This window comes from Epinephelus fuscoguttatus, linkage group LG1 (genome assembly GCF_011397635.1).
Source record: "Epinephelus fuscoguttatus linkage group LG1, E.fuscoguttatus.final_Chr_v1".
Lineage (NCBI taxonomy): Eukaryota > Metazoa > Chordata > Actinopteri > Perciformes > Serranidae > Epinephelus > Epinephelus fuscoguttatus.
In genome coordinates, this window is record NC_064752.1 from 45,790,675 (window position 1) to 45,818,662 (window position 27,988).

Genomic DNA, 27,988 nt, shown 5'->3' on the forward strand with positions numbered 1-27,988 from the left:
TTCCCTTCTGTTTCCAAGTTATGGTGTTTAATGAGGGCCAAAAAGTGTTTTTGCAGAACATTGTGATGTCACCGTGAAGATGACCTCTTCGATATAAAATGTCATCCCTTCATCGTTTGATCCTAGCACACGTTTGTGTGAAATGTTGCCATAATAAGTCTATGAATTCTTGAATCATGGCCAAAAACATGTTTTGTGAGGTCACAGTGACCTTTTGGCTCCAAAATCTGATCAGTTCAATGTGAGTCCAAGTGGACGTTTGTGCCAAACTTGATGAAGTTCCTCAAGGCGTTTACAAGAATAGGATCAACATATGTAGTGACAACCCCAAAACATAATCCCTTCAGCAACAGCTGTCACAGGCGCAGATGTTGATGTTCAACATATCCTGGAGTGGTTTCTTTATTTTAACGTTCATCATTTTAACCTTTTCAAAGCAGCAATACTAAGCTCCTATTCAGAGGACACGGTTATATGTTGAGATGTCCAATTGTTCTCCCCACCCTTTAAAAATATTTACTGTTGCAGCTGGTGTCAGGTGCACAGTGTAAATTATCACATTGAACAAAGAAGTTTTGCACAAACTACAGCAGTACTGATCATTTAAATATCATTACATCTCAGACACTAAAGCAGTCAGTGGCTACATTATGCAGTGGCTCACGGTGTGTATCCAGGTACTGTTCACAACAAAGGTGAAAATGTATTTTAAGTTTTACTGAGAATCCAAAGGTTTCCAGAGATACCAAACATGTCAGGCTGTTTGGAAGTGATGAGAAATTTAAAAAAAAAACCATAGTGAGCATCATATAGATTAAATGAAGTGTTGGAACGAGTAGATACAGAATATTACTGAGATACTTTTATACACTGTGGAGTTTCCTATAAGAAAAAGGGAAATTTCAGAGAAAATTCAAGAGTGTCGAGAGTTAAAATATCACACGCACAACCTTAAAAACAAGTCACAGAAACGTAAAGTGTAAAGGACATTTTTAATCCATTTTTATAAACCAACATATTTAATTTAGCAGCATAACCGGATGGTCTTGAGGTATTTCTAAATCCATACTCTGAATTTCACCCCACCCCCCCACCCCCACACAGTTCTCCCTCAGACATTCAGACACATACACCCAGCTGTGATTCACACACCAACAGATTCATACTACACACACACGCACAGACACACACTTGAGTCCTGTTGCCTCAGTCTTGGACTGAGCAGAGCTGGCTCCCTCATAGTGGCTTGTAAGGCAGGCACACCTAATGGTGCAGTTTTGGCTGTGGGACAAAAGAAAAAATAGAAAATGTTATTTTACTTTTTTACAACTTGACACTGGAAAATAAAACTGACATACACGCTGTCAGAAAAGTCAGAGTAAAAAGAATAGAGAAGAGGTAATGGCTGGATAAGATACTTCCATTATGTTTAGTTGATGTTTCAAACTCAACTCATTTAAATTTTTGGTAATGGGGTTACAGTAGGGCACTGTGGCAGCACTTTACCAAAATAGGGAAGTGTACCTTTAAATATGACCAAGTTGCTCTGCATTCTGGGTAGCTATCAATTTAAAATACACACCTAACTAGGCTTCAGCTTCAAGCTACTAAACTCACATATATGCTTGTAAAAGATCGGTTACTAGGTCTTTTTAAACTGGAGGATATATATCTCCAGGTTTATTGCAGTCTGTGGATGAGGTCAGTGACTGTTGCCATGGAAACACAGCTCTTAGCTGAGAGCCAGCCTAACACTATGGTGACAAACTTTCTAGGCCTAAAGTTCATCCATTTTTAATGTTTAAAAGTAAATATTTTTCACATCAAGTCCGCATTTGTCGTCTGAAATTGTCACACAATACAATCTCATATTCTGTCAATCACGTTCACGTATTGATTCAAAAACTTTTATCTGTCATTTAAGTTTTCACAACATGTTTCATTTTCTGTCTTTTTTCACATCTGTCTTTGTGTGTGTCTCTGACACACTGCCAGCTGCAGTTCAGGATCAACCGGATCACAGAAACTGTGGCCTTCTCTTCAATGTATGATTTCAGAAGTGCAAGTAGCTATCAAACTGGACTGCTAACATCCTGAAAAAGCCACCAGAAAATGACTGAGATAATTCAGCAGCTCCTTTACCAGTACGTAAAACTCTCCTTGCTCTGGATGTCCTCTCAGGATTGGATGGACGCGATATTTTCTTTTTCAATATTCAAGAGGTCACATATTTTTGCAATGAATAGAACAATAAAATGCATTAGACAAGTGTGCAAGGGTTCTGTGTGTGACCATTTTTATCAAATGATTGGGATTTAAAAAAGCGCATACGAAAAATATTGACTAGGAGTGCAAAGGCCTTAACGCTGGCCTTACTATAGGCATGACAAGTTTTGAAATCCAGCCCACAGACCACCATCCATATGTTTACATATTTAGTATGGACTGATTTCTTCATGTGATTCAGACTTTTTTTTGACATGTAAATTAGTTATAGCAGATATTGTTTTTCATATGACCATAACTGTCCACAGAACATCAGTTTTGTGTGTGACGCCTGTTTTAAAAGGTGGCTCTAGTCAGGCTTACAGGATGTAGACTGTGCATATAAGCCTGCCATTAGCTGCCTATTTCAGACTGAATTCTCCTCCTCTTCAGCTATCACCCAACACTATTTTGGAAGGGCACCATCGCTGCATCCTGGGCTTAGTGCTGCCCAAGACTATTATTACTGGTCTAAAGAAACACAAACAACCCAGAGCGTTTTCTTTCCTTGGTGCGGAATACGGTGGCTTCAGCCACAGCTTTGTCCAGCACTGACACAGAGCTAAAGCAGAGAGTGAAAACAGGTCTGGCTCCATGCGACTAAGGTGGCTCTGAAAAGTTAGTAGGACAGAGGGCAGCAGCTGTAGTCAGCTTGGATTCACAACAGTGACAGTGACTTAGAACCTATTTATACCTGATATTAACATGCATCTTGGTTCAACCAATCACAACTGGACAGCCCTAAGTACAGGTATAAAACACAATCAAGACACATTATGATCCGGTCACTTGTATCCCTTGCCAAGTGATCTGGGACACATTTTACCGCATATCTTTTGTAATGTAAACACTGATGCGTCCCTGACAAGCAGGTTACAGGAATATACATAATCAATGCAGGACAGGGTGGTTGTTCAGGTGACAGCGTGCAAACACTGTATTTTGTAACAACATGGGCAAAGTGTTACATGACTGTCCTTTATTTTGCCCTGTGAAAAGGGACATGTTGAATTCTGTTGACAGTGATATCTCCAGCTGTACCAACACAACGGCTAACGTGACTGACGAGCATGCGAGAGAGCAACTAGCGAGATGTAATAACTGCGCACAGGACCCTCTGACCCTCTAACCTTCTGACCTAAGGCAGTAACAAAATCTGAACACAAGTGGTCAGCTGGAGACGCATGATAGAAACAGATGTGAACAGGGATGTATCTTGGCCGTCTACTTGTGTTCAGATCACTGAAACACATGTTTTTGCCAGATGTAAACAGGCTTGTGGTGTCACATCAATAAAGTTCAAAAGGTCAGTAGAAACTTCTAATACCACATCTGTCAACAAGTGCGTGTTTGATACTCAAGACATAACCTGGCTGTGGCATCTTCCTGTAAACTGACAGGCTGCTCTCTGCATGATCAGTGTTTGTTCAGGTCTACACTGCCTTAATTTGGCTTTTCAAAATTGTTTTGGAGAACATGCCACAAACATGTGTGAGATGAGCATGGAGAGCAGTTAGCTAGTTGTCTCTTTAACAAGGTACAGGAAACAGTCACAGGTCATAAGGTGATGGTAATAAAGGAAAACAATCAGGATCAGTGTATCTGTCAGACTGGAAGTGTTCATTGTCTGCTTCTTCGAGACCTGTGGAAGCTGTACAGACCAATACATCAGCTCTTCATGTTGAGTGTTGGGCCAAGAACTTTTACTTCTTAGGATCAAGGACACTAACAATACAGTCTGGCCAGGGGAAAAGCTGCGTATTGTAACTTTAACTGCAACATCATTTTTTCCCTGTCAACCTGTGTGTTGCTCATTTCCTGTTTTCTCTGATCCAAACTCACCTTCTGTGTGCCCAGTTTCTTCTCCACGCCCCCAGCCAGCCCCCCGCCTTTACTGTCCTTCCAGGGGTAGAAGTTAGAGCGTGGAGAGGAGGAGGAGGAGGTGGCGGAACTGGAAGAGGAGGAGGGCAGACGGTGCGCTGAGGGTTTGGAGGACGGCGAATGCTCCTCCATGCCGCCCCCCTTGCGTTTCTTCACAAGCCCCTGGTGCTCAAAGCCCCTCCCGCTGCCCTGCCCGTGCAGTCCTGAGTCCCCCACGCCGCCCCTGCTGTGGGAATTGTTGGTGGCAGAGGAGGGGTCTGGGGGTGATGAATGGCCCAGAGGAGTATGTGTCCGTCTGTAGGTCCAGACCGCCTTAGCGGCTGGTGAATGGGACTCTGAAGGGGAGGGTTGGGGTCGGGGTTTGCTGCTAGGGGAAAGCGTGCCATTGGTCTGTCCATGTGGGAGAGGCGAGGGAACAGGGGGTTTAGAAGAAGAAGATGAGGAGGAAGAGGCAGCAGAAGGTGGGCGGCCCCGGTCCTGGAGGATGATGCAGTTCCTGTCAGGGCCTGAGTGCTCCCCTTCCTGGGACGGGGCTTTACGTTTGCGGAGGGCAGCAGCAGCTGCGGCCTCCTCTCGCAGCTTCAGCATCTGCTTGCTGGGACGCCCCACAGGGTTCTTGGGTCGCCCAGGACCCACCTGACGCACCGCCACAGGCTTACCCGGAGACACCAGGTGGCCACCACCAATGCTGCTCCCACTGCCCCCAGAGTTCTCTGATTGTATGGCTGTCGGAGGTCTCCCTGGACCACGACTGGAAGAGGATGCAGTTTTGAGGGAGGAGCTGATATGACTTCCTGTGCGGACCTTAGAATGTAATGAAGAGGAGGAGGTGGCGCCTATGGACGAGGAAGTGATGGTCTTGGCCGAGGAAGGTGGAGATTGAAGATCTGTGGCTTGAGGTATTTTCCTGGATTTAAAGAGAATAAATCCATAAATCAATACATCAAACCGACATTAGATCAAAGTAAAACTTTAAAGAATTTAAAGCATTGGAATTAAGCATAAGATGCCAAAGCTTTCTGACTACCAACTTAGGAGTGCCATAGCAGCAAGCACAGTATATGGACTGTGCAGTTTAGGTAGTGTATTCTTTAATCTGTTACTGGATTTCCTGAAATAAATATTTATGCTGTTAATTATATAATATGTATTCCAATGTATCTTAATTCTAAATCCATTGTATAAATACTATTGTGATTAGTAAGTCCACTGAAATCATATAAACAAGACACATTAAACCTCATTTCTGTCAACAGTGTAACTGCAGTTCTAAATTACTGCTCAATGTAATTTAAGCTCCAAGTAACAAAGCAACAACACTTCTGCTTGGTGCTAGGTTACCAGTTAAGTCTCACTGGTTTAACAAGTCTGACCACGAGTTAAGCCTACCACAACATATCAAAAATGCACCCCAACAATAACCAACTCTGCTGAACTGAAAGATACCACGAGACAAAACAGAACAGCAAATATAACCTTTGCATCATTTGTATATCAAATGTAGTACTACAAACTGCAAAATAAAATGTGATTTATTTGTTCTTCAGTTGTTTTTGTGCTTTGTTTTTCCATTGGTTTGGTTGTATATCTGTGTCGACCATGGCTTGTTTTCATATCGTTATTGTGTTGATGTTATTCGATTTAAAAAATATTTAACAGCCTGTGTTTTGCAGCCCCTTTTTAAGCTGAGAAATGAGAAAGATAATCTGTGTTAAAAAAACATGTCCCTCCCCTTCCTCCAGTTTCCAGTGACATTTGCTAGAATTTACTGCACCTCACAAAAAACAACCAATCAGAGCTGAGGAGTCTTTAAGGCAGCTGCAGTCAAACTGTCAAACTAGGCAGTGCCGATCAAATATGACTTAAGATTCTATTACTGCATTGCCAATTTCTCAACTCAAGTGTTTTCAGAAACATATTTTAGTGTACTGTTTAGCTGTAAAATGAGAAAGTTGGCACTGGCTGGTGGGCATTGCTTGGTTTCAGCTCATCTGTTTTCAAAATGGCAGCCAGCTCAGGTTCTGAAAACATTTAAGGTAAGAAAAAGCCAATGCACTAATAGAATCTTGATTCATATCCGATTGGTTTGACCGAAGTTCACGAGCCGTGATTGATAAGATTCACAGTTGCCTTAGAGAAACCTCGGCTCTGACTGGCTGTTCTCCTTCACATGTGGTGATGCCTTCAGAAGTGCTACAAGGCAACAGAGTGGGCAGAGGACAATGATTCTCTTTCACAGATTTTCTGTCTCATTTATTGCTGTGTGAATAACGTGACAATATCAGAAAATGACAAAAAGTGATTTTTTTTTTTTTTTTTTAAATTAAAAGCTACCAACTACAGCTTTAAGGCTGCAAGTCCTACACTGTTCACCCAATGTGTGACTATCTTAATAAAATTAAGAAAGAGTAAGCCAGTCTTAGTTAACAAATACTGTAGTGGGTGGTGGAAGAATGTGATTATTAACCAGCTACACTGAAGCACAGATTTGCTATGTCAACTGCAGGGCTCTGATCTGAACCCATTTATTTTCCAACAAGCTTTTTTCTCATGTGCCTGTTCATGCAGTCAGTCTCCATCTTACTGCCAACTTCACAGACTCTTCACCACTGCTATTCTGGGCAGCAGAAAACACCATCTGCTTCATCTATTGGTGACTAAGCAGTGGGTTACACACAAGTTTATCTGCTAGTGTTACCAAAGCACAGCATCTGATGTAAGTCATCCATTTTACAGTGGGTGAAAATCTACAAAGAAACATTAATTGGATGGAGGTGAAAGAGAGTGGTACACTTGATGGTACCAATTATCATTCAGCACCAAGCATTTGAAACATGTCACTGGGGACTGGCAAATTTCAACTAAGTGATCAGGGTGGTGGTGGTGCGTGTATGCGTGTAAAGCAGCAGTTCTTTTGCATTAGTGGGATGAACATTTGTAGTGTAGGCATGTCGCCCATCCGACACTGACAGCTGAGTTTTGTTGGAGATTGAGACCAGCTCAAACTACTGGACAAGAGGCAGAGCCAATTCCACCTTATCAGCAGTGAAACAGAAGTGAAACTAGTCTTGGTACCACCATCAAAGCTTCTTTCATTCACCCAAAATGTGATAGAATAAATAAATAAAAACATTTAGGAATGGAAAATGTATGCAATAGTTTTGTTTTGTTTTGTTTTTACAAAAACCTTTAAGTCCAAATGAAATGGCATTTCAAGTGTATCTAGCTTCACTATCATGACGTATTCTCGATTGAAACAGGATAGCCTGGCAGGATATAATAAGGAGGACATATTGTTGTGAGGAATTTGATTTGATTGTTGCCAAGTGAATGTGTCATAACAAACATAGAAATTGTGACATTGTACACAGACGGGATAGTAGTATCATCGAGAGAGAGAGACAAAGCCCATTGTGTGCTTTGTGTAGTTGCTGAATCTGTCCGTTAAAAAACATGCCTTGGGTATAATTTGGAACTCTCACAGATACCACTTTCTTCAAAGTGAATAAATTCTGGCCAGCAGCCCATAATCACAGTATTTTGGTAAAATGGCATCACACAGCTAATGGTTATCAACAGCTTTAACAACAGAGTCGAGACGTTTAGGTGTCCGTTTTGCTGGGACATTTTTGCGGCTAAGTGTTGGATGTTAGCTGCAGCTCAGGGGATGGCTCCAACAGAACGGTGGCGGATCCTGCAGGAGTCGGGACGGTCCAGGATCAGACCCATGATGCAGAAAGAATCAAATGCAGATATCACGTGACTGGAGAAGTTTTAATTTTACTTGGTACTGGGTTATTTCAGTTGACACTGTAAAGGTTTTGAATGCTAACACCCAGCCCTAGCTGTTGCTAGCAAGCTAACTTAGCTCTGTGCAGCTTAAAGTTGCAGACTGATTGACGTGTGAATGTTATGATATTATTGGTTGAAATTGGTTGGTACTGAATTACATAAGCATACGTCATAGTTTGTTTTTGCAGGACAAAAACACGATGGACGTTGATATAACAATATAAAGAAATTGATTTGTAATTTGTGGGGGGATATACTGTTAAACAGGTGCACAATATAACCGGGGATGTTATCTAAAAGGCATTTTTCATTTCATCCCAGCTGTAAGAATTAGTGCCATAAAGGCAGAGCAAATCTAATAAAGGCTGAGCAGGAATGTGAGATCATGTTTCTTACTTCCAAAGATGGGCGCTGATGTGGTGCTCCAGCATGCTGCTGAGAGCCGACCTCAGGTGATGAAGTCTCCTGTCAAACGTGTAGATGCCGTGACCCAATGCATGGCTGCCAAATGAACATACCTGGAGAAAGAAAGCTTGTTGTAAACATGCTGCCGGCAAGTGTCTCTTGTTATCGGTGCCAGCAGTGACTTTAAAACAACTCCATGTTCTGACATCCTGCATTATTTTGAGGTCCAACAGTTACACTTAAATCACATTTCAAAATAAAACATTTGCTCACAGTGAAATGCACAATTACCATCCACCAACCTAATAAAATAATACATATGGGATATAAAATCTAGGCTCTCTTCTAGTCAAACAGAAATCTGAACATAAAGATGAGCAGCAATGGATTGCTGTAAAAACATACAAAGTAAATCAGCGTGTTACCACTTTTCTTCACAATGATATGAGAGTAATAAAAGTATTGAGATTAAGATAAATCTCTGACTGTCAGTAGTACTCCGGTGTGGGGAGCTCCCCCTATTTCCTGCTAAGGACATGCAGGAAGGTTCAGCTGGCACAGGAATTGTGCTGCATCACACCAGTGAGCAGTGTTGCTTGTAAAACATGATTTGCCATGATCAGTACTCACAAGGAAAAGTTACCTGTGATCTCACCACAACAGACAATCTCTGTGGTGTGCAACGTAACGCTCATAAGCCAGAGTCTATTCAGAAGAAAAGTACTGTAGTCTGAAGGAAAAACCTGGGGGTGGATGTAGTATGCTTTGTATTTGAGTTGTACTAATGGATGTTAATATCCTATTTTAAAAATGGATATTTTGGAATATGATAAATTATGCCTAAAGCAGCTTAGAGTTCAGACAATTAAGAGTATTTTTTTTGCATTAGGTGGACAGAAACACATTTCAGCGGGATGCTTGTGTTCTTCTGTATCTACTTTACTAGCATTTCCGTTATTTTGATAAGCAATGTTATGTTTCCAACACAACAAGCCATAACAACTTGTTATCATTGTATGCCTGGGCCATATTTCTACATTTTAATTTCCCCTCTTCCAATTGTTAAAGTTCCTTTCCTGGCATTGGTGTTCTAAAACCCATCTCTGTTCATCAAATTAACAGTTTTAGATGTTTTTTTTCCCATGAAAAATCCTGTCATGCCTTAAAATGGCTTGGACGTACCTCTACATCTTTGCCTTGTTTAGAATGTGCAGGTTTAATATGCAACTTGATCCCAGCCTCTACCTCCACCAGCCACTCACCTGCAGCTCTAGCATACCTGCTCACCTTAGACTTAACTCATTGCTCTCTACAATGTTAGAAATTGAACAGTAATACACAACAAAAGCCTTCAGCTCGACTACGTTGTCAAACAGCCAGCACTGTGTTGTTAATGTTAGATAAATCTTGTTCCCAATCACCTGCTCTGACAAGTTGAACTTAACGTGAGACTCAGCTTGAAAAATAACGATACACAGCTACCCACAGCTCCTCCTCTGATACTCCTTGTCTTGCCGTAGCATTAAGCCAATGATATGGAAACGTCACCTCGCAAGTTGAAGGGATTGGTTCCTTAGATATTTGACATATAAACCCTGGCTGTCTGAATTCATGTTTTTGAGAACATGAATTTTGGTACACTGTAATTCCAAGACAGAAATGCTCAGCGATGGCACTGACTACTTATTCCACTCATGATATGTCTTATAGCATATAAAAACATAGTATGGACATGATGTTAACAAGGTTAAAAACTTGATTTTCATTGGAAGGGGTGCTAAAACCCAAATACAAACTGCTCACCGCTAGTGGTCTGGGATGTGCAGCAGAAGATGGGAACTCAACGAGCTCCTCAGGTCCTTCTGCCTCACTTTCATCACTGGAGATTCGTCCGTGGACAAGAGGTGAGGAGGCTCGGAGACTTCCCTCTTCCTGCCGCTGTTTTTCCTCCTCCGTGTTGCTCTCTGACACTGCCGTAGATCGACTGTAAAACAAAAAAATTAACTTTTTGCTTTCAAACATACTGTATAGAGTTACAAAACACAATAATATACTGATGCGCTCTCTATCTAACCCTCATCATCTCACAATTATTGCCTGAGCAATGCTGTGTCACTAAAATCCAGGAACATGATGTAGTTAGATGCACTCAGCTGATGGTTTATTAGTTATACCTAGCTAAGAAGAATGTAGTCTAATCCAAAGGTGCTGCAATAAATCCTCCATCATGAGGGTTAATATTTTCATTTTTTGTTGAAACTGTATTTGAAAGGTGATGATTCAACTTTATGATCACTGTGAAGGGTGTAGTCTGTGGTGCTGTTGAGCTGTATTGCTTTTCACTGCAAGTGTTTATTATTTTGCCTACCATTAATAATAAAATACTAAAAACACCTTTCCAAAACAGTCAAAAACTGACTTTTATCTTTATGAAGGTATGATTTATTAAAGGGCTGTTGTATATATGTTCCATTTCCATGTATCATTTTGTCATATGGATTGTACATACTGGAATTATATCATTCTGGCCTATTCTGTAAACAACAGTTATTGCATGTCTATTGGTTGAGAGTGAGGGATCCCTCCTCAGTTGCTCTTCCTCAGCTGTCTTCCACTTTTGCCCTGTTAAGGCTCAGACACACTAAACCGAAATCAAAGAACTAGTGGCGACTAAGGTCGACTGTTAAGTCGCCTCACTTTGCTTGCGTCTCTGCCAAAAAGTTGCACTTGAACAACCAGCAAAGTCTACAGCCAACAGCCAACTAGCATGTACGTTATATGCCTGTGTAACAGAAAGTAACCCTCCATAGTAGGAAGCAGTGGTAGTCTGTAATTATTGTTTAAAAAGGGAAACCGAAGACTGAAAGGACAGATTCAAGACACTGGCTAGCCAGTTAACATATAAATATCACGACCCAATGTTGAAAGAACAAATTGTGCGCTTGCAAACAATTACAAACTTATCCTGCTAAAGAGCTCAAAAAATAATCTCACTTAATAAAACAGGTTTGTTTCGCTCTTGCGTCCTCTTGACTTAAGTCATTTCCTCACTTCCATTTCTCTTCTCATGTGCTGAGCATTAACCCCTGTTTGGGGGTAATATTACATCTCATTTAGACTGATGCAGTACTGCAGGTTAAATATATTTTAACATTCAATTTGAAAGGGTCAACATGCAGTCAGGCAACCTGGTCCTACAACCATCCTCCCAACCTGGGCTGTCAGCCTTTGGTAAACAGGTGTCTCTACAGAGGGAGGAATTTAGCTTCTGCTTTGTGACAGGTGTAGACAAGTTCTTATTGATGTTGACATATAGCATATTTATTTAGAAAGATACAGAGTGCGGGACAATGAGTGTGTGTCCGAGAACTCAACATGGCCATAGTTGGGATGATTATGTAATGTAATTCATTATAACTCTGTGGTTTAATCGTGAAGTGATTAAAACTGCGGACTGAAGTCTGTGAATGCTGACAACTACAGTTTGACCTCAACAGTTAATGGGTCACGTGTGGGTTGAACTCATGTTCATTGGATTTCAAACATACACACTTCTGCTGTATGTTGGGAGTACAAGTAAGCTAGGTAAATATATATATTATATCTGTATTTTTTATATCTATTTTTTTAAATACATTCTTTTCTGATCAAAATTTATGTGAAGATGAAGATGTTAATTATGTCTAGAAACGCTCTAGCTGCCACCAAACACACTTGTATATGCAAGTGAATTATATGGCATTTAATTCGTGTCAAAACCACACGCACAATAAAGCCTGGCCCCTGTGCCTGATACAAGCGCACAGAACAGTATCTGCGAGCATCCTTTGCAAGGGAGCATTTCTGCTCTGCATGCACGATTGCACAGGGCTGTGACAAGCTCGACCCTCCCTACATGCCTGCAACTGCTAAGCATTCACTCACTGGTCAAGTTGACTTTTTCAACTTTGGAGGCAGGGATGGAATAGACAGTGTCACCACGTCTACAATGGGTACAAGTAGATCTGCACACCAAGTAGCACTTGTTAGAAGGATTTTAACGTGTTGTAACATTTCAAACAAACAGCTCTTCCTTAGACACTTTGAATACATTGGCTCTTTAATACGAATATTCAACTATTTGTTCCTTTTTTCCCTACAGAGTTTGAGAGTTTGAATGGCATTTGTCAGAAAAGTTCAGTTTGACAGCGACATTCATCTTATATATTAAACAAGCTAAAGGCGCTACTGTCTTCTGGTTACTGTGCCAAAGAGCAGCATGAAAGCAAAGAGCAATCTGCAGCAAAATCTGGGGACCAAAATTTTCCCAGAAGTGCCGTAGACACTGACTGGCAACAAAAAAAAAAAAAAAAAAAAGAACTGCTTGACTTGAAGCAATCTTGGTCAACTGAAGGGTCTCCCACTGATGAAAAGTATCAAGTGGGCCTAAATCCAGTTTGAAACAATTAAAAATCATTGTTGGGGGAGGAAAAAAGTCATTTTCCATGGCCTTTCAAATTAATCTAGTGCTGGAAAATATTTGTATTTATTTAGGCTATTAATCTGATTTATGCACACAGCATCAACAGAAACACTTTGCCATGCTATATATGTTTTGTATATGTGATGTCTGTGTTGTCGCTGCATTTTTTTAAAAATGTTATATAGAAGTCTACCAGTACGACAATGAGCTATGATCCACCTCACGCACAAACCAGCCAACAAACGCTCACTTGACCCAATCAGAGGATTTTTTCTTCCACACATGCAGTGCAGCACTGTTCTGCACTTGTGCTACTGCAGTAATTTCTTTCATCTCACAGAGAAGTTTAGCATAGCATGTGCAACATACAGACCAATAATGTCGCACTGTAAACTAATTAAGAGACAGATAAAACAGAGTAGCAGCTGTGTGTCTCTTAGTGTTGCTGAAGAACTTGTGAGTGAGTGGGGAGGAGCTGTGAAGAGAGTGTGAGAGAGGAGAGATGCACACAGACATGGCTTGCTCGAAGAATGGTGTTATGTATCGCAACTTGACCCCATATGGATATATACCGTATTGTCTAAATCTATATCTTGCTTGAAAATATATTGTTATATCATACATAGTTGTTATATTGCCCAGCCCTAGTTGAGAAATGTAAATGTTGAAGAACTTGATATCCAGAAAAACCGCAGCTCCCCTGTTTTCATAGCATTGTTTACCAACCAGTCTTGCCCTTCCAATATGGCACTGGCATCATCCAAAGACCAACGACGCGTCTATGTACATATGTCTATGGTCTGTGGCAGTGATCACACCAAGCAGCCAATCGAATGTCATGGTCAGTATTCAAAGTGACCACTCAAAGAAGTGGTGATATTAGCCACGGTCTATTCCATCCTTGCTTCAAAAGTCAACCTGACGAGCGCGCACATTTTAAGTAGTTGCGAGTGCGGTACAAAGGCTCTAGCTTGAGCTCGTAACAGGCTCGTGGTGCAGGACTGCATTTGAACACAACGAAAAATGCTCACTTGCAAGAATGCTTTTCCGCTTGTGGATACCGTTCTGTGCGCTTGTACCACGTTCACACGCTTAGTTTTAATGTGTGTTGGTTTTGAGGCTAATCGAATGCCATGGCTTCAGTAAAGTTCACTAACCTGAAAGCAGGGAGGCTGGCCAGCGGTCTCCTGCAGTGTGGCGCTCCAGCCTGCTCCCTGGGGGCCTCTGGACTGGGGGATCGTCCAGTGGAAGAGCCTCCCTCCAGGGATTGGGCCCCTTTCTCACGAACCTTGGTCTTCAGCTCTGCCACCAGTTGGTCAAAGTTCTTGCTGCGGCCCACCACTTTCCTTCGCTGGTGGATGGAGTGGATCTGAGAAGCAGAACACAGGATACAAGCATTCAGTCACTATTTCATTTTGACTGACTTCATTTAACGTAAACGGCTAAAACTTCTAACTGGTGAGTGTCACAAAATTATTAATTGTCCTGTCATATCAGAAGGTTGGCAATGTAATAAGCCTTTAAAACAGTACTGCTGTGATTGCTGTCGTCAGCCAGTTTCTCCCACAGTTTGTCACATATTTTAGGACATACACGGACACTTTGCTCAAGCTACTGTAGATAGTCATCCATTTTACATGTCTTACTTATGTAGAATATTTGATGCTTTTATGTTTTGTCTTTTGTTAGGGATGTTTTTATAACCTGGTTCCAGAGAAACATTATTTCATTTAAACTGTATTTTCTTTTGTAGTTACTATATAGTTAACTTTAAAAAATGGTTATGACAAAATCAACTTGACCTTTTGAGTTTACCACTTATTTCCCCAACTAGACCAAATGGTATAAATAAATAAATAATTATTAGTAATGTGGACTCATTGACTAATTGGGTAAAGGCAAATAACTGAATAGCTAGAACAGTCTGTTAAGTTCAGAAAATTCCATCACTTTACTGTGAATGTACTACATTCCTGATAATTAACAAATGTTTCCATCAAAGTAAGACTTTAAATAAGGTTCTTATTCACCCGAATTCAGTGCATCATCCATGGATATGTATCTGCCGCCTATACTTTCTTACAGTGGTCACTTTACTGTGACACTGCAGTGTTGCTGTTATGACTGTCTGAGTTCATGCTTGGAAAGTTAGTTGTGTTGCTTCATGGGAGGACAGGTCTCATGCACTCTTTGCACATGATTTGTTCTCTCCTATGTCCAAACAACAGATGATGGTGGTTGATGACAGATGATTTCGTTTTGCCCGTATGCATCTGTAACATTCAGGAATTTATTTAGGCTGCTGCCGCAGCGTGCATGCACAGCCGCATGACAGCTCATCAACAGTGGAGGCTGCTGTTAGTTTAGGGCTGGGCAGGCGGAGTGGCCCAGCCTTACCGGCCCAACATCACAATTATCAAAACACCTTTTTAATGATATGGAGTTTTATGCTATGTTTCTGCTATGACTTTAAAACTAATTGTATGGTGGCTTCTGTGTGTTTAGTCAGCTCTATAGTTCACTTGTTGGTCACAGCTCAGTATGTTAGGAGACTTTGACTGTTTTGGCGGAGCATATGAAGCAGTACAAGCCCCGGGGATATATTATTTAAGACTGCAGTACTGATGAGCTCAGACGTTATCAGTTCTTTTAACTATTTTGTTTTAATTCATTATCATCCTGCAGCCTCTCACCTGTGCTTTGCTGCAGCTGACCTCCTCCACACACACACACACACACACACACACACACACACACACACACACACACACACACACACACACACACAGCAAAGGCAGTGAACAGCAGGGACACAGTGGAAACAAAGTAAACATAACTCTAAAATGACTCAAGTTGAATGCAACTACGCTCATTACTGTAAGTAAGAATAAACCTTTAAAAGCTAATACTTAATCAATACACATGTTGAGCAAGCATAAACATGTAGACAGCGATATTTCATTCTGCTCTGTCCACAGTCCCTCATCCACTGCTGCTAAGATGTCTTACACAAGGACAGCACGGTAGTTCCCCTAACAGTGACTTGTTATGAATAAGCTAAAATGACGAATTCTTTTAAACTAAGCTGCTGGCGGACACAAACAGTCCCTCCTCCCACCAGCACTAATGTCACCTGAGTGCAGTGGATCACATCAGCAGAGAGGGAGCAGGACAGAGGACAGGAGGAATGACTTATAGTGACTGATAAAAACTAAATGTCACTCAATACTTTCATATCAAGAATATTATTTATATAGTTACTTTGCTGTTGTAAAAAACTGTTGCTGCTCCGGAATTAAATTCAGTCAATTCAAAATATTTATTCTTTTAAGAATCTTTAATTAATATATTTTCTAAAAAGCAATTATTTAATTATGAGAAAGAACCGATAAGGTTGTCAATAAGACTGATAGTATCAATAAAATCTAAATGACACTTATCCATGTGATTGACTTATGCTATTCAATGCATTACATAAGCACATCACACATTCAGTTGTTGTAAGTGAGGTCTTCAAGTTGCTTATTTTCCATAACACAACAAGTAAATTCTAACATTCGAGAGGCTGGAACCAGCCAATTTTTGCTATTTTTTAAAAGACATAAATAAAAATTTTTGTCAGGAAGCTCATTCATTCTTTTTTTATGGCAAGAGTTTAAAGTCTTATACAGCACAAAATATTTACTAAATATGAGCACATTAAGGAGGTTTTATCGAGTAGCTCTACTGCTGTTATCTTTTAAATTATGCATCAGTGTTGCTTGTACACACATTTCTCATTTCCATCATTCTAAATGAATAGTTAAAAAGACAACATGACATATTTCTGTCCTAGTAGCAGGTGGAGAGAAAATACAGCCACCCACTGAGAGTCTGTTCACCTACAGAGCAGGTATAAGATACAGGCTGTTTTCCTGCGTGTCTTTCCCGTCACTCCTGTCATTTCCTGTTAATCAGGTCATCCTGTCTCTACTCGGCTGGATGTGGCCTCTCGCACTCACTTCCTCCTTCACACACACTAGCCACCATATATGGACTCTTCCTGTGCTGGGAGCCATTTTCACCACTCAGTATCAGTCAGTGTTCATCAGTTACACAGAGCAGTGACTGCAGTGTAAGTCATTTGAAAACATCTACTTTGATCCCACATCACTGTCACTCTTTTCTCCGCTTTGCTCTTTCAATGGTGTAATCCTGCCTTATCGAGTAATTTGATACATTTCGGTGAGATGATTTTAAGACTTTAAAAGATATCGAACAATGGGATCCTATTGCTTTATGAGCAAAATGGTACACGACGAACCTGTGGTTCTCTGAGGTGTAACCAACTATCAGGTCATCTGATGTGGTAAAATAACTTTCACTGCAACTTTTCAAACACTGATCAAATGAAGATTGTGTAATAAATCCAACTCACGCAAATACCTTAACACCACACAAAGCATCTCTGGTGAAATGTTAGATTGGCAACTAATTCTTCAAATACAACAAAATTCCACCTTACAGTAACCCGCAATATATTAATTACATTTTGTTTTAATGGCTTTAGGCCTGTTTTTCGCCAACTGTAATTGTGCCATGCTAACAAAGCTAGCGTTAGGGTTATCTCCAACCTCTCATCCAAATATGGTCACTTCTGGCTCCAAAAATCACGATGGTGAAGGCCAAAATGCCAAAAGCAAGGCTTCAAAAGGGGCCTCCACAAACCAGTGACTTGACATCAGTCTGTGGCTACATCAATTATGATATACAGTCTATAAATACAGGGGGATGACAAATTAAAGGAATTCAAGGTAAAACTTGACAGTGCACACATGGTTTTATGAGTATGTATGATTATGTGAATAGATGCTATCGACACCTATGGGAGATTTTGGAGCCATGTGTTAAACAGCATTCTCCACCACCATCAAACACCCAAATGAAGGAATATCTTTATAAGAATGATTATCATCCCTCCAGTAGAGTTTCACACACTTTTCAGAATCTATGACAAAGAGCACTGAAGTTGTTCTGGACGCTGGTTGCATCAACACCTAACTAACACTTAATGGTGTTTTTACAGTAATTAGTCACACATTTACATATCACCTCATTCAGCTACAAAATAAGTAAACTAAAAATGTAGCTCTTTCTCTTTCAAAAAATGTATACTGAACTCCCTGTGACCTAGCAAGCATGACTAACAATAATGAATACATTAGTCTGGAAATAAAGGGGCACTCCTTGTTGATGTAAATAATAGAAAAAAAATACTGCACTCAAAGTCTTCATGGTCAACCCAATCTCAAAAAAGGTCAAAAAATGACACCTGAAAGAAGTCAAAAATCACTTCAAGATACGTCACTTAAGCCAAGTGAATGCCAATCATCAATATATTCTAACAATGCCTTGCTTGCCATTGAAGTAAACTAACTTTAATCATTTAAAGTCTGCAGAACAAGAGCTTTCGGGGCATCACTTTATTGTTAAATGCTTCGATCACCTGTTATCCGTTCTCTACCGCAGACATATTTCTTTTGCTCTTAAGTATCTGATAAAGTTACAAAAAGATATTATATGATTTGCTGGCTGTTGTCAGAGTAATAAAAACACAAACTCACAACCTACTTTCAAGCTTTGGTGTATACTGATTTTGTCAAAAGCAAAAGTTGACAGGACCGAATTCTGAAACTAAGCCTCTAAACCTTTTACTGAACTACACAGAGAAAATAGAGAGAAAATTAAAACAAGAAAGAGAAATAAATGAGAAAAAACTAATTGCAAAGATATAGGAATCTGAGGAACAAGTAGTGCATTAGTCTGGTGAAGCAGTGTGTGTTTGGAGCTTACATTGCATGTGAGGAGGCGAGTGCAGACTTTCTTCCTGTCAGGGTCAAGGACGCCGCAGTGTTTGTCCAAGTCACACTCCCTCTCTGAGGAAACACACAGAGCATCTCAGCTACAACACCACACAGTCAACACCAAATCAAAACATGTCAACATCTCGCTATAGCCCCATATAGTGCCGTCAATAATACAACCCATAACCACCTCCTCCCCAAATAACCCAAACATTTACAGATTTTATACATTTTCACCACAATGTGTCCTACAAGCTGTAATTGTTTGTTTGAAATTGTTTTTGACCATTTGACGCCCTAGCCCCTTTACACTGCCTCTTCTCTGTGCGAATTTCACAGTTACGCTGCCTCGCTGTTCTGTATAAAAGGTACTATTGTGGAATTGGGGGACAAAGTGGTTTCGCCTTTAAACTGGCACTGGAGGTAGTAACAGCGCAAAAACGACCTCTGTATAATTGGGACAGCCAGCTGAACAGGATCGTGGGCAGCACAGCTGTGACATTTAGCAGTTAGCAGCTAACTCAGAGAGGAAGAACAGTGCCCAAAATGTCTGCAAACTGTGAAAACACTAAGGTCTGAGAGCTCCTTACCCTCCCAGCAGAGGACGAGATCAGCTGCCATATAACAGAGAGGGTAAATGATCGTTGTTGCCATGTTAATGCCATAGTTTTTGTTTAGAAAGCGCTGCTGATGTATACATTACATGGCACACTACAGGCCAACGCTGTTGTTACAGGTCACTCCTGTCATGCCTCTTTTAATTCTGCAATGCCAGCGTGCAGTCTAAATTCACACAATGGAGTGACATGATGCTGCCGTTGTTTGGTTCTGTGGAAAAATGTGAGGGCAGCATGACGAAGGGACATCGTAGCAACCCTATAGCGCAATCTCTGTGTAAAAAGGGCTCTTGTCTTTTCAGGAGGAAATCCAGCCATGTTTTTCAGTGGTCCAACTGCAAAGATATGCCATTTTTAAATCAATACAGCCATCTAATGTGCATTTCGGTTATGCTGTTCATGCATAACCACATCCTGAGGCGTCACTTTAAACACTGTACATACATAATTACAGTGCCTGTCCCTTAAGGCATCCTGTATAGACGCTAGGGTTGCAAAATTGCAGATATACTCAATGTGAAAACTTTCCACAGGAAATAACTTAATAAAATACAGGGGTGAATTGCTTAGCCTGTATTTACCATGTCAGATAGAAACAAACCCTTTACCATATCATAAGCACACATAATCCACTAATTAGCCAAATAAACCCACTCATTTGTCAAATACATGAAATATGAACTGTGCCATTTGGTGAGTAAGGACGCATTCACACTGGCCCTATTTGGTCCGCTTTAAACAAAGCGGACCAAATAGGGCCAGTGTGAATGGACCTGGTTCGCTTCCACGGATAGTTCAGTTCGTTTGGAATGGTGTGAACTCTCTTTCGAACTCTGGTGCCGACCAAACGAGCGAACCCTGGTCCGCTTGACAACTGGGGGTCTCGGTTCACTTGCAAGTGAATCCTGGTGCAGTTCACTTACAGTAGGAAATGCAAACGTACTATGCAGCAAACCAAAGAGAGGAAGTGAACCAAAGAGAGGAAGTGATGTAAAGCGCAGTGCGTTTTGGGTAGAAAAAAAACAAAGCCAATGGCGCAAACTGGGAGAAGTAATGCGTGTAACACGCCGCGCGTAACACGTCGCGCGTAACACGTGAGTTTGGACGTCGGACCATTTTGTTAATTTGCGTTATCGCGTCAGTCGCGAGAGTAGCGAGCCCGCCCATTTTCACTAGATAACAACATCTGGCTTGCCATTCTCTCCTAAACCATGGCTGAGATAACCACCATCGCTGCTTTGTACCTGCTCTGGAAGTCCCATATGCGTCAGAGGGCCAAACGCCGTCATTTTTGGGTTCACCCTATCCTGCAGAAGCACATCCAGCTCGGCGAGTTTCACCACCTCCTCCAGGAACTCCGTCTGGATGATAGCCGCTTTCAGCGGTACTTCAGGCTGACTGGGGCCCAGTTTGAGGACCTGTTGGTGAGGGTTGGCGCCAGGATCTCCCGGCAGGACACCAACTGCAGGCGCTCCATTTCAGCTGCGGCGCGCCTGTCCATCTGTCTCCGGTGAGTAGCAGTTTGTTGTGTCAACAACTGGATGTCAGGGCGTCAAGACGTCACTGACATCGGGAGAATCTCAACGCTCAATGGCTTTCGCGGCACAGCCTCACGTAAATTCGCCTCAAAAGTGCAATATTTTCAACTCAAGCCAGACACGTCCATCCCGCCGCCCGGCGCGAATTCACGTCTAATCGCGTCTTTGCATTGACTTTGTATGTAATCTCGACGTGCAAATTTGCGAATTCGCGCTCGGTGTGAACGTACAGTAAGGGTCCACATAGCATCTTTTTCAGAGCACCGGCATTTTAAATGTTTTTTTAAATGTTCCCAATAAGGAGAGAGTGTATGCAGCCAACCAGAGAAAAAGCGCGGTGCCCACCATCGTTTTTCAGAGGGCTATGGGTTTTTGTGCGGCCACTCCAAGCGCTTCTACTTAAAAATCTCTTAACTTTTCAGTGAGGTGTTGATGTTGTCACTGCTGCTCCTTTAGCCACTGTCTGTTGCGCTTCTGTCACTGAATGTGTTGTAAGCTTTTTTTGTTTTTAGCCGTATAGTCAACCCTCTGTTAACATAGTGTTTAGCTAGCTACCTAACTAACGTTAATGTCAAGATATTATTGCCAAAGAAACAAAACCCCTGTGTAGCACATTATTTAAAAAAGCACGGGGAGCACTGCTGTGACGAATTGGTACGAAGCACTCCCCAGTAAGACGGGGAGTGCTGCCACTGCTATTCTGCCAAACAGAAACGCCATGTGGACTTAGGGTTGCATTAGTATCTTGCTATAATACCATCTACATTTGCTTATCTAAGGTATATTAAATTATATTATTATATTACTACTATTTGTTGGTTAACTGAGGTGTCATAAAAATCTAAAATATATTCTCCAGTAATATTATCAAAACTTACATGGAAGCATGCAGTCCTTTGGCTCAGATAGTGCAGAAATGTGGGCAGTAGTGTGGGCAGCACATGTGATGGCAGATTTTTACTGAATTCCTATTTAATGGGATGCTGGCAAATGATCTGATGGAAGAGTGTGCTGCTGAATGCTGTGCATGGTTACAATTCAATTAATTGTATATACTTTACACCAAAACATGCCATAAGACATAGTATGTTTTTTTATGTGTACCCCCCCCCCCAACTTCCCATAGATAACTTCTGACCCTTTGCAACCCTAATAGACATGGATGGAAAACTGAAGCTGCTGCACATCTTATATGTTTACAGCTTGTGTAGACACAGTATAATGTGTGTTCAGACAAATGTTATGTAGGTAAAAAAGATCAGAAGATTAACTACATGACTACTGCTTACTCCTTCCACATACCCACTTTGCTCCATTTGTACTCACTGGAGGCCACTTTGTTGTAGGGTCTGGGGATCCGGTGGCCTGGCACTGCAGAGGCAAGAGGGGAGTCCTTCCTCTGGCTTTGAGTGGGGGGCCTGTCACTGGGTGAAGGCCTACCAGGTGGGGTACCTCCGTGCGGCCAGGGTGGATCTCTGAGTGACGGAGGTGGAGAGCTCATCGGAGGCTCCAGAGGTGGCGGCTGCTTGAACACTGATGACTCTGTTTGGCTGCTATGGGTGGGCTTCTCCAGCGGGGAATGTCTGGGTGATGGAAGAGGAAGGGCAAGTTCAACGTTAGCTTTTTGGCTCAACTTTTAACAACAAAATAAAATATTAACTATTTTCTGTGAGCATGGACTCTAATCCAACCAGCTAATATACTATAGTTTTAATCACAAACTGATGCCACCAAACATGTAATAAAAATAGTAATGTTTAGACGATTGCCTCAAATGCTGACCATTCAATATTCACTAACTAAAATGAGAAGCACTAAAATTTGCTACTTGAATTTGGCTGCTTGTTATCAGCATTTTTATATTGTGATTATGAAATGCAAAAAGTCATGACTTACAATGTACAATGCAATGTAATGTAATCTGCCCCTTACAGGAGGGTTTTCCTTGCTGTCTTCGCCAAACTGCTCACTAATGGTGGGAACTGTTTGGTCTCTGTAAATTAAAGAGTCTGCTCTAGACCGGCTCTATATGAAAAGTGTTCTGAGATAACTTTAATGATGTGGCACTGAGTAAATAAAACTGACTTGACTAATGGTCTTTTAGTGGCTCGGACTATTAAAAACGAAAGTGTAAAAGTTGTGGTTTTACTGGGATTGTGTGGTTGACAATTTCTTGGTCTTTCTGACACAAATTACTGCCCCTGCTCAAGTAATAGGCCAGCACATAATCCCCTGAAAACCACAATTTATCACACTGAAGTTTGGGCAGATTAAGCAAACAATATATAACGTTAGAATTCATGAGCTTTATAGATGCTGATAGGCAGAGTATGTTACCTCTTTCCTTCATGTTTCCAGTGTTTACGCTAAGCTAAGCTAAGCTAAGCTAAGCAGCTACTAATGCTGTGGTGCTATATTTACTGAACAGGCATGAAAGTGGTATTGTAGATAGTTATTAGTAGTTAGATATTGTATTATCTAACTTTGTGTAAGAAAGTGAGTAAGCATAATTCCCCCAAATGTTAAACCATTACTTTGATTGAGCCTTTTGTTCTTGGCAATTCCCTGACCTACAGACGAACAACAATTTTTTTCACGTTAACAGAGTAAAGGGAGTATTGTATTAGTGTATCTGAATGCAGAAGCACACTGCATTCTTTAAAGCTAATGTCTACCCTCTTGTTAAGTTCTAATCTGTGACCCCTGAGCTCTGGTTAGTGCATTCTCCTAAACTTGGCCCTCTCTGTTCTTACCGTACTCCATCCTTGGAGTTCTTGGAGTGTCTATACTGTGGTGGAGTGGAAGGCGAAGGTGGGGTTGCCCGTAGCTGCCCGACTCCTTGACCACGACCCTCCCAGGATGAAGCAGAAGCAGAATTGGTCCCATGGGAAGGAGAATGGCCGTGGTGGGGCCTCTGCTGGGGCTGGGGTGCAGGGGTGGGAGAACGTAGTCGAGCATACAGCTTGGCCAGAGGGCCATGTCGCCGCTCGCAGTGCTTTTCGAACGCTTGCGGCTTCACTACTTGGCCACAATGGCTGCACATCACCAGGTAGAAGTCATCGTGGCCGGGGTAGAGGCCAAAGATGGACATGTCTTGAAGGAGAGGGCAGAGTAGTGGTAAAGTGAGGAAATACAATGGACACAAACAAATCAGACTGCAGAAAGGGTAACATGGCAATGTCACTTTGTGGGGCAGGTAAGGATGATGCTGCATTATGGAAAGGTGATACACCATCTTACTCAAAAAGGTACTGTCTGAATTGGACTACACTGATAGAAAATAACTGTGAAATCAGTATAAAACTTTGCATGATATCAAGTCCAAGTGTCGACTCGTTACACTCTATTTCCATCTTCAGTCTGACATTGCATCCACTCTTACTTATTTGCATGGCGAGAGGGGATTAGATTTTCCATAACCAACCAATAGAGACCAACATATTCGCCTGAATGCCCAATGTGTAGCCATGCCAAAATCAGTTTTGCCGGGGTTGTAAGTGTTTATCAGAGCAAAGTAAAACAAACTATTGAGAAGACATGTCGATTTAGAGCAGCTCTTGACATCGTTGTTATTACTCCTCACTGGTTCCAGTGCATCACTTGACAGCTTGACAACGGTGTTAGACCCACCCATGGCGCTAACTGTCTAATCGAAGTCCACCCAGTTTTTTATGCCAGTAAAGAAACTGCAGTCAGGTCAGCCTGTGACGGACTGACAGCCTATTCAAGATGTACCCCATCACTTGTCTATGCCCAATGTGTTAAGGTCCTGACACAACAACCCTTCAGTATGCCATCGGCCAATGTTGAGCTATTGGTGGTAATCTGTCTCCCTAGTCTTTGTGATGCTGCCCCTCGTTGGCTTATTTTCAGCCAGTAGCATGTTGAATTGGCATTGGCAACCGCAGTGACTGATTTCACTCTGACTGGCATTTCAGCTCTGCACACAATGAGAGAAATGGAAGTGAGGAAAGTAAGAAAAGAGCTTAAATAAAAAGGGAGTAAGACTAAAACTAAATAGTCACTTAAGGTAAAATTATTTTTCTTTAGCCACTGACCTCTTAAGCAGAAACGTTTCATGGTGATTTGTGTTATTGTTTACTGGTGCACGGTAATATGCTCTGTTCTTTCAACATTGGATTGTGTTGCAATAGACTAAATGGCCACCTAGCATCATGATGGTCTTCCAGGTTCCCTTTTTGAATGACAAATACGACTATCTCTGTCTGCTGGTGTGGAGCTATTTTCTCTCATGCAGAGTGTTCATGTGCAACTTTCTGGCCATGACAGGCAAAGCGAGGCGACACAACAGTCACTTTTCGTCGCCAGTAATTAGATGTGTCTGGGCCTGCAGACTTCAGCCCTCACACCCTTGAACAGAATAAGCAGGTATATGGATAGGATAGATGGATACTGATCTGGCAGTGTTTGAATTTCTGAAAAACATGACCTGAAGCATATCCCTCCGTAGTCTCGCTCACCAGACCTTTCTCAAGAAAAGAAAGGTCTGGCTGGGCCGACTCTCACTTTAAGATTGGAGAAAAATACGCCCCGGCTGCTTGTATTTCTTTCAACCAATCACAATCGTTCTGGGCGGTGCCACAGCAACGGTGCACTTGCAGAAATATTGCCGGGGGAAACAGGTTTTGGTGTAACACGCCCACAAAAATATCACCTACAGGATGCAAACCATGGCAGAAAAATGGCTACATCCCCGCAAGATCAAACACCGCAAAAGTTAGTAAAGGACATGTTGAAAACTGCAACCGGAGGTGGTAGGGCGGGACTTCAGCAGGTGGCTCGTTCCGCCCAATGAGAGGCTGATCTATGCAGTGAACTTCCACCCACTCAAACTAATCCCTCCAAAGATGTAAACTAAAGTCAATTTCTCAGATGAACTCTGGAAAATCAGGTCCGCACATTGTCTAGAGTGGCCCTTTCACATACAACAGCAGACTGTCTGTGTCCAACACATTTTCACTGACTAGAATTACTTTGTTTGGTTTAGGCGAGAGGTTGGCTTGGATGAAGCGTGCTGGACGCAGGACATGACAAAAAAGTTTGTAACAGATATCGCAGTGTTTTGCCGTTCATTGAATTTGTCTGATGATTTCAGCAAGAGCCCTTCCCAACAGCTTCCCAAATCTTGTCGTCTCTTCCATCATACATTTTTGTTAGTGTCCTTCTGTAAATGACCTCTCTTTTTCACCCTCAGATGTTTGTATTCTTTTGGTTTCACATCAGTTGCCTGATAGAAATGCACACCCACTTGCCCGCTCACACATAAGCTCAATCGAACATTTTACAGACTTTGTACTAGATGAACTGGCAGGGTTGAGTCCATTTGATGTCAGGTCCAACTGATTTGGACATTTTCGTTTTTACATACAGCTCCTCTGGCTGATGCCTAGATAAGTCAAGGGTTGCAGTACATGTGTGAAAGGGGCTTAAGTGAGAAAAACAGAAAGAAAAGAAAAAACTTCAATGATAAACTTGAAATCAAAGCACATCTGAGAACCTCAACTACTTTATTTTTAATCACCAACTTGTTTTGGCTGCTATTCCCATGTGACATAGATGCATGTGTGTGAAAAGGTTCACATACTTACACAGCCATACTGTCAAGGTGCTTCTTTTGATTAATCGTGTCATGCTCTGACACGCACAAAGGTAGAGTGTCTGTTGGACAGCTGCTGCTACAGACAGCCAGGCTAGGTTCCAGAAGGTGCCTAATCACAACACCACCCAGCTTTAATGCTCACCCTGGTCTTTGTAAACTTGCTCCTCCATTGTCTCTGGGCAAGGTGGGAGCTGAGGCACAGTCCATCGAGGCATTGCAGGACAATGTACGTCTATCTATGTATCAGTTTATGCTTCAGATTTCCCAATCAATAACAGACTTCACTATGTCTAATAGATGATAGTGTACAAACTTACCCTCCTTACTGAGTGACATGGCCTCTGCAGCCTTTTTGCCATTCTTGCTGCAGTCGTCCACATCAGGCCCTGAAACAACATGCATTACATACATGCACATGTTCAATAAAACCCTTGAGCGGTCAGATGTTTTCCAAAAGTTGTATGTCAGGTTCATCACCAAGATGAAGCCTAACCTTACAGCACAAATTTTGCACATAAACAGGCCCTTAAGCTGTGTTATATAAAGGACTGATATGCAGGTCAACTGCTCCTCTGCTGACTGCTGCTGATCATTTTTTTCCTGGTCATTCTTGTCAGTTTTCTAACAAAACTAAGCAGCTAAGGGTATTATGTGTTGGAGGGGGACTTTATTTGATAGTTATGGACAGAGTAGCACTTGGAGGGATGCCAGACAATGAGTGAGCGCACATACTTAAAACTGGGAAGGGCAAGAGCACTTTTTGGACAAAAGTCAAACATATGAGATTTCCTGTCGCATATAGACATGTTACCATCAGTTAAATGGAGGCGATGACGCTGGCAATCAAAAGAGGACGTTAAAATGAAGCGAAAAGAACACAGAGTAACGTTAGCTCATATCAAAGGCTGGGCCAGCATTTACATGGTGGCAACAGCATCAGACTCCTCCTCCGTCACCGGTGTCTACTCTTATCCTCCTGCTGCTAGCATTAGCATGCTAACAGCTAACTGCCTCGTCGTCAACGGCTAGTCTGGCTTGCTTGCTAGCTAGCTAGCCTAGCTTTCCACGGCAAGAAGTTGCTCGCCCAACCATCCACACTAGCCTCCTTCCGCTCTGATGCCACCGCTGCCCGGCTGGTTTCACTCAAATGAAACGCATCCATTAAACGCTGGCAGCTTGTTTCATGGTCACCACTCTAAAGTACACACCATAATGGTCATATCCTAATAACTATCACTTATTTTTTTCTTGAAGACAACGTATGCAGTGGGACCTGGGAGAGAGCAACATGTTACCCACCCAGCACTAGGACCCGGTAGGGTCTTTGTTTGGGTAACATGGTTAGCCCTGTCCTCCGTTTCCACGAAAATAAACCCCGGTGCTTTGATTAAATGGCTTCGTAGCTGCCAGTGTTTGCGTCAATGTGCTTCCTTACCATCCGCTGCTGTCACACCGGCCCACTCGGCCCAGGCAGTCCAGCTTTGACCCACGAAATCATCGAGGCTAGGCACCCGCCGATCCAGAGCAGCCATTACTTTTACTGCGCGTTCACGCACCGCCATCAT

General features: G+C 41.9%; 1 protein-coding gene across 1 annotated transcript; it reads right to left on the bottom strand.

The window, feature by feature from the left end:
- Positions 1 to 1,099: 1,099 nt before the first annotated feature.
- On the bottom strand, positions 1,100 to 27,988 carry atxn7l2a (ataxin 7-like 2a). Its single transcript, XM_049571027.1, has 10 exons — positions 27,859 to 27,988; positions 26,741 to 26,809; positions 23,557 to 23,896; positions 22,130 to 22,386; positions 18,638 to 18,720; positions 13,963 to 14,174; positions 10,147 to 10,327; positions 8,335 to 8,456; positions 4,108 to 5,053; positions 1,100 to 1,281 (listed from the first exon to the last, which is right to left on the bottom strand). Exons 1-10 carry the CDS (start codon positions 27,986 to 27,988, stop codon positions 1,264 to 1,266), a joined length of 2,358 nt encoding a protein of 785 aa, XP_049426984.1. The 3' UTR covers positions 1,100 to 1,263.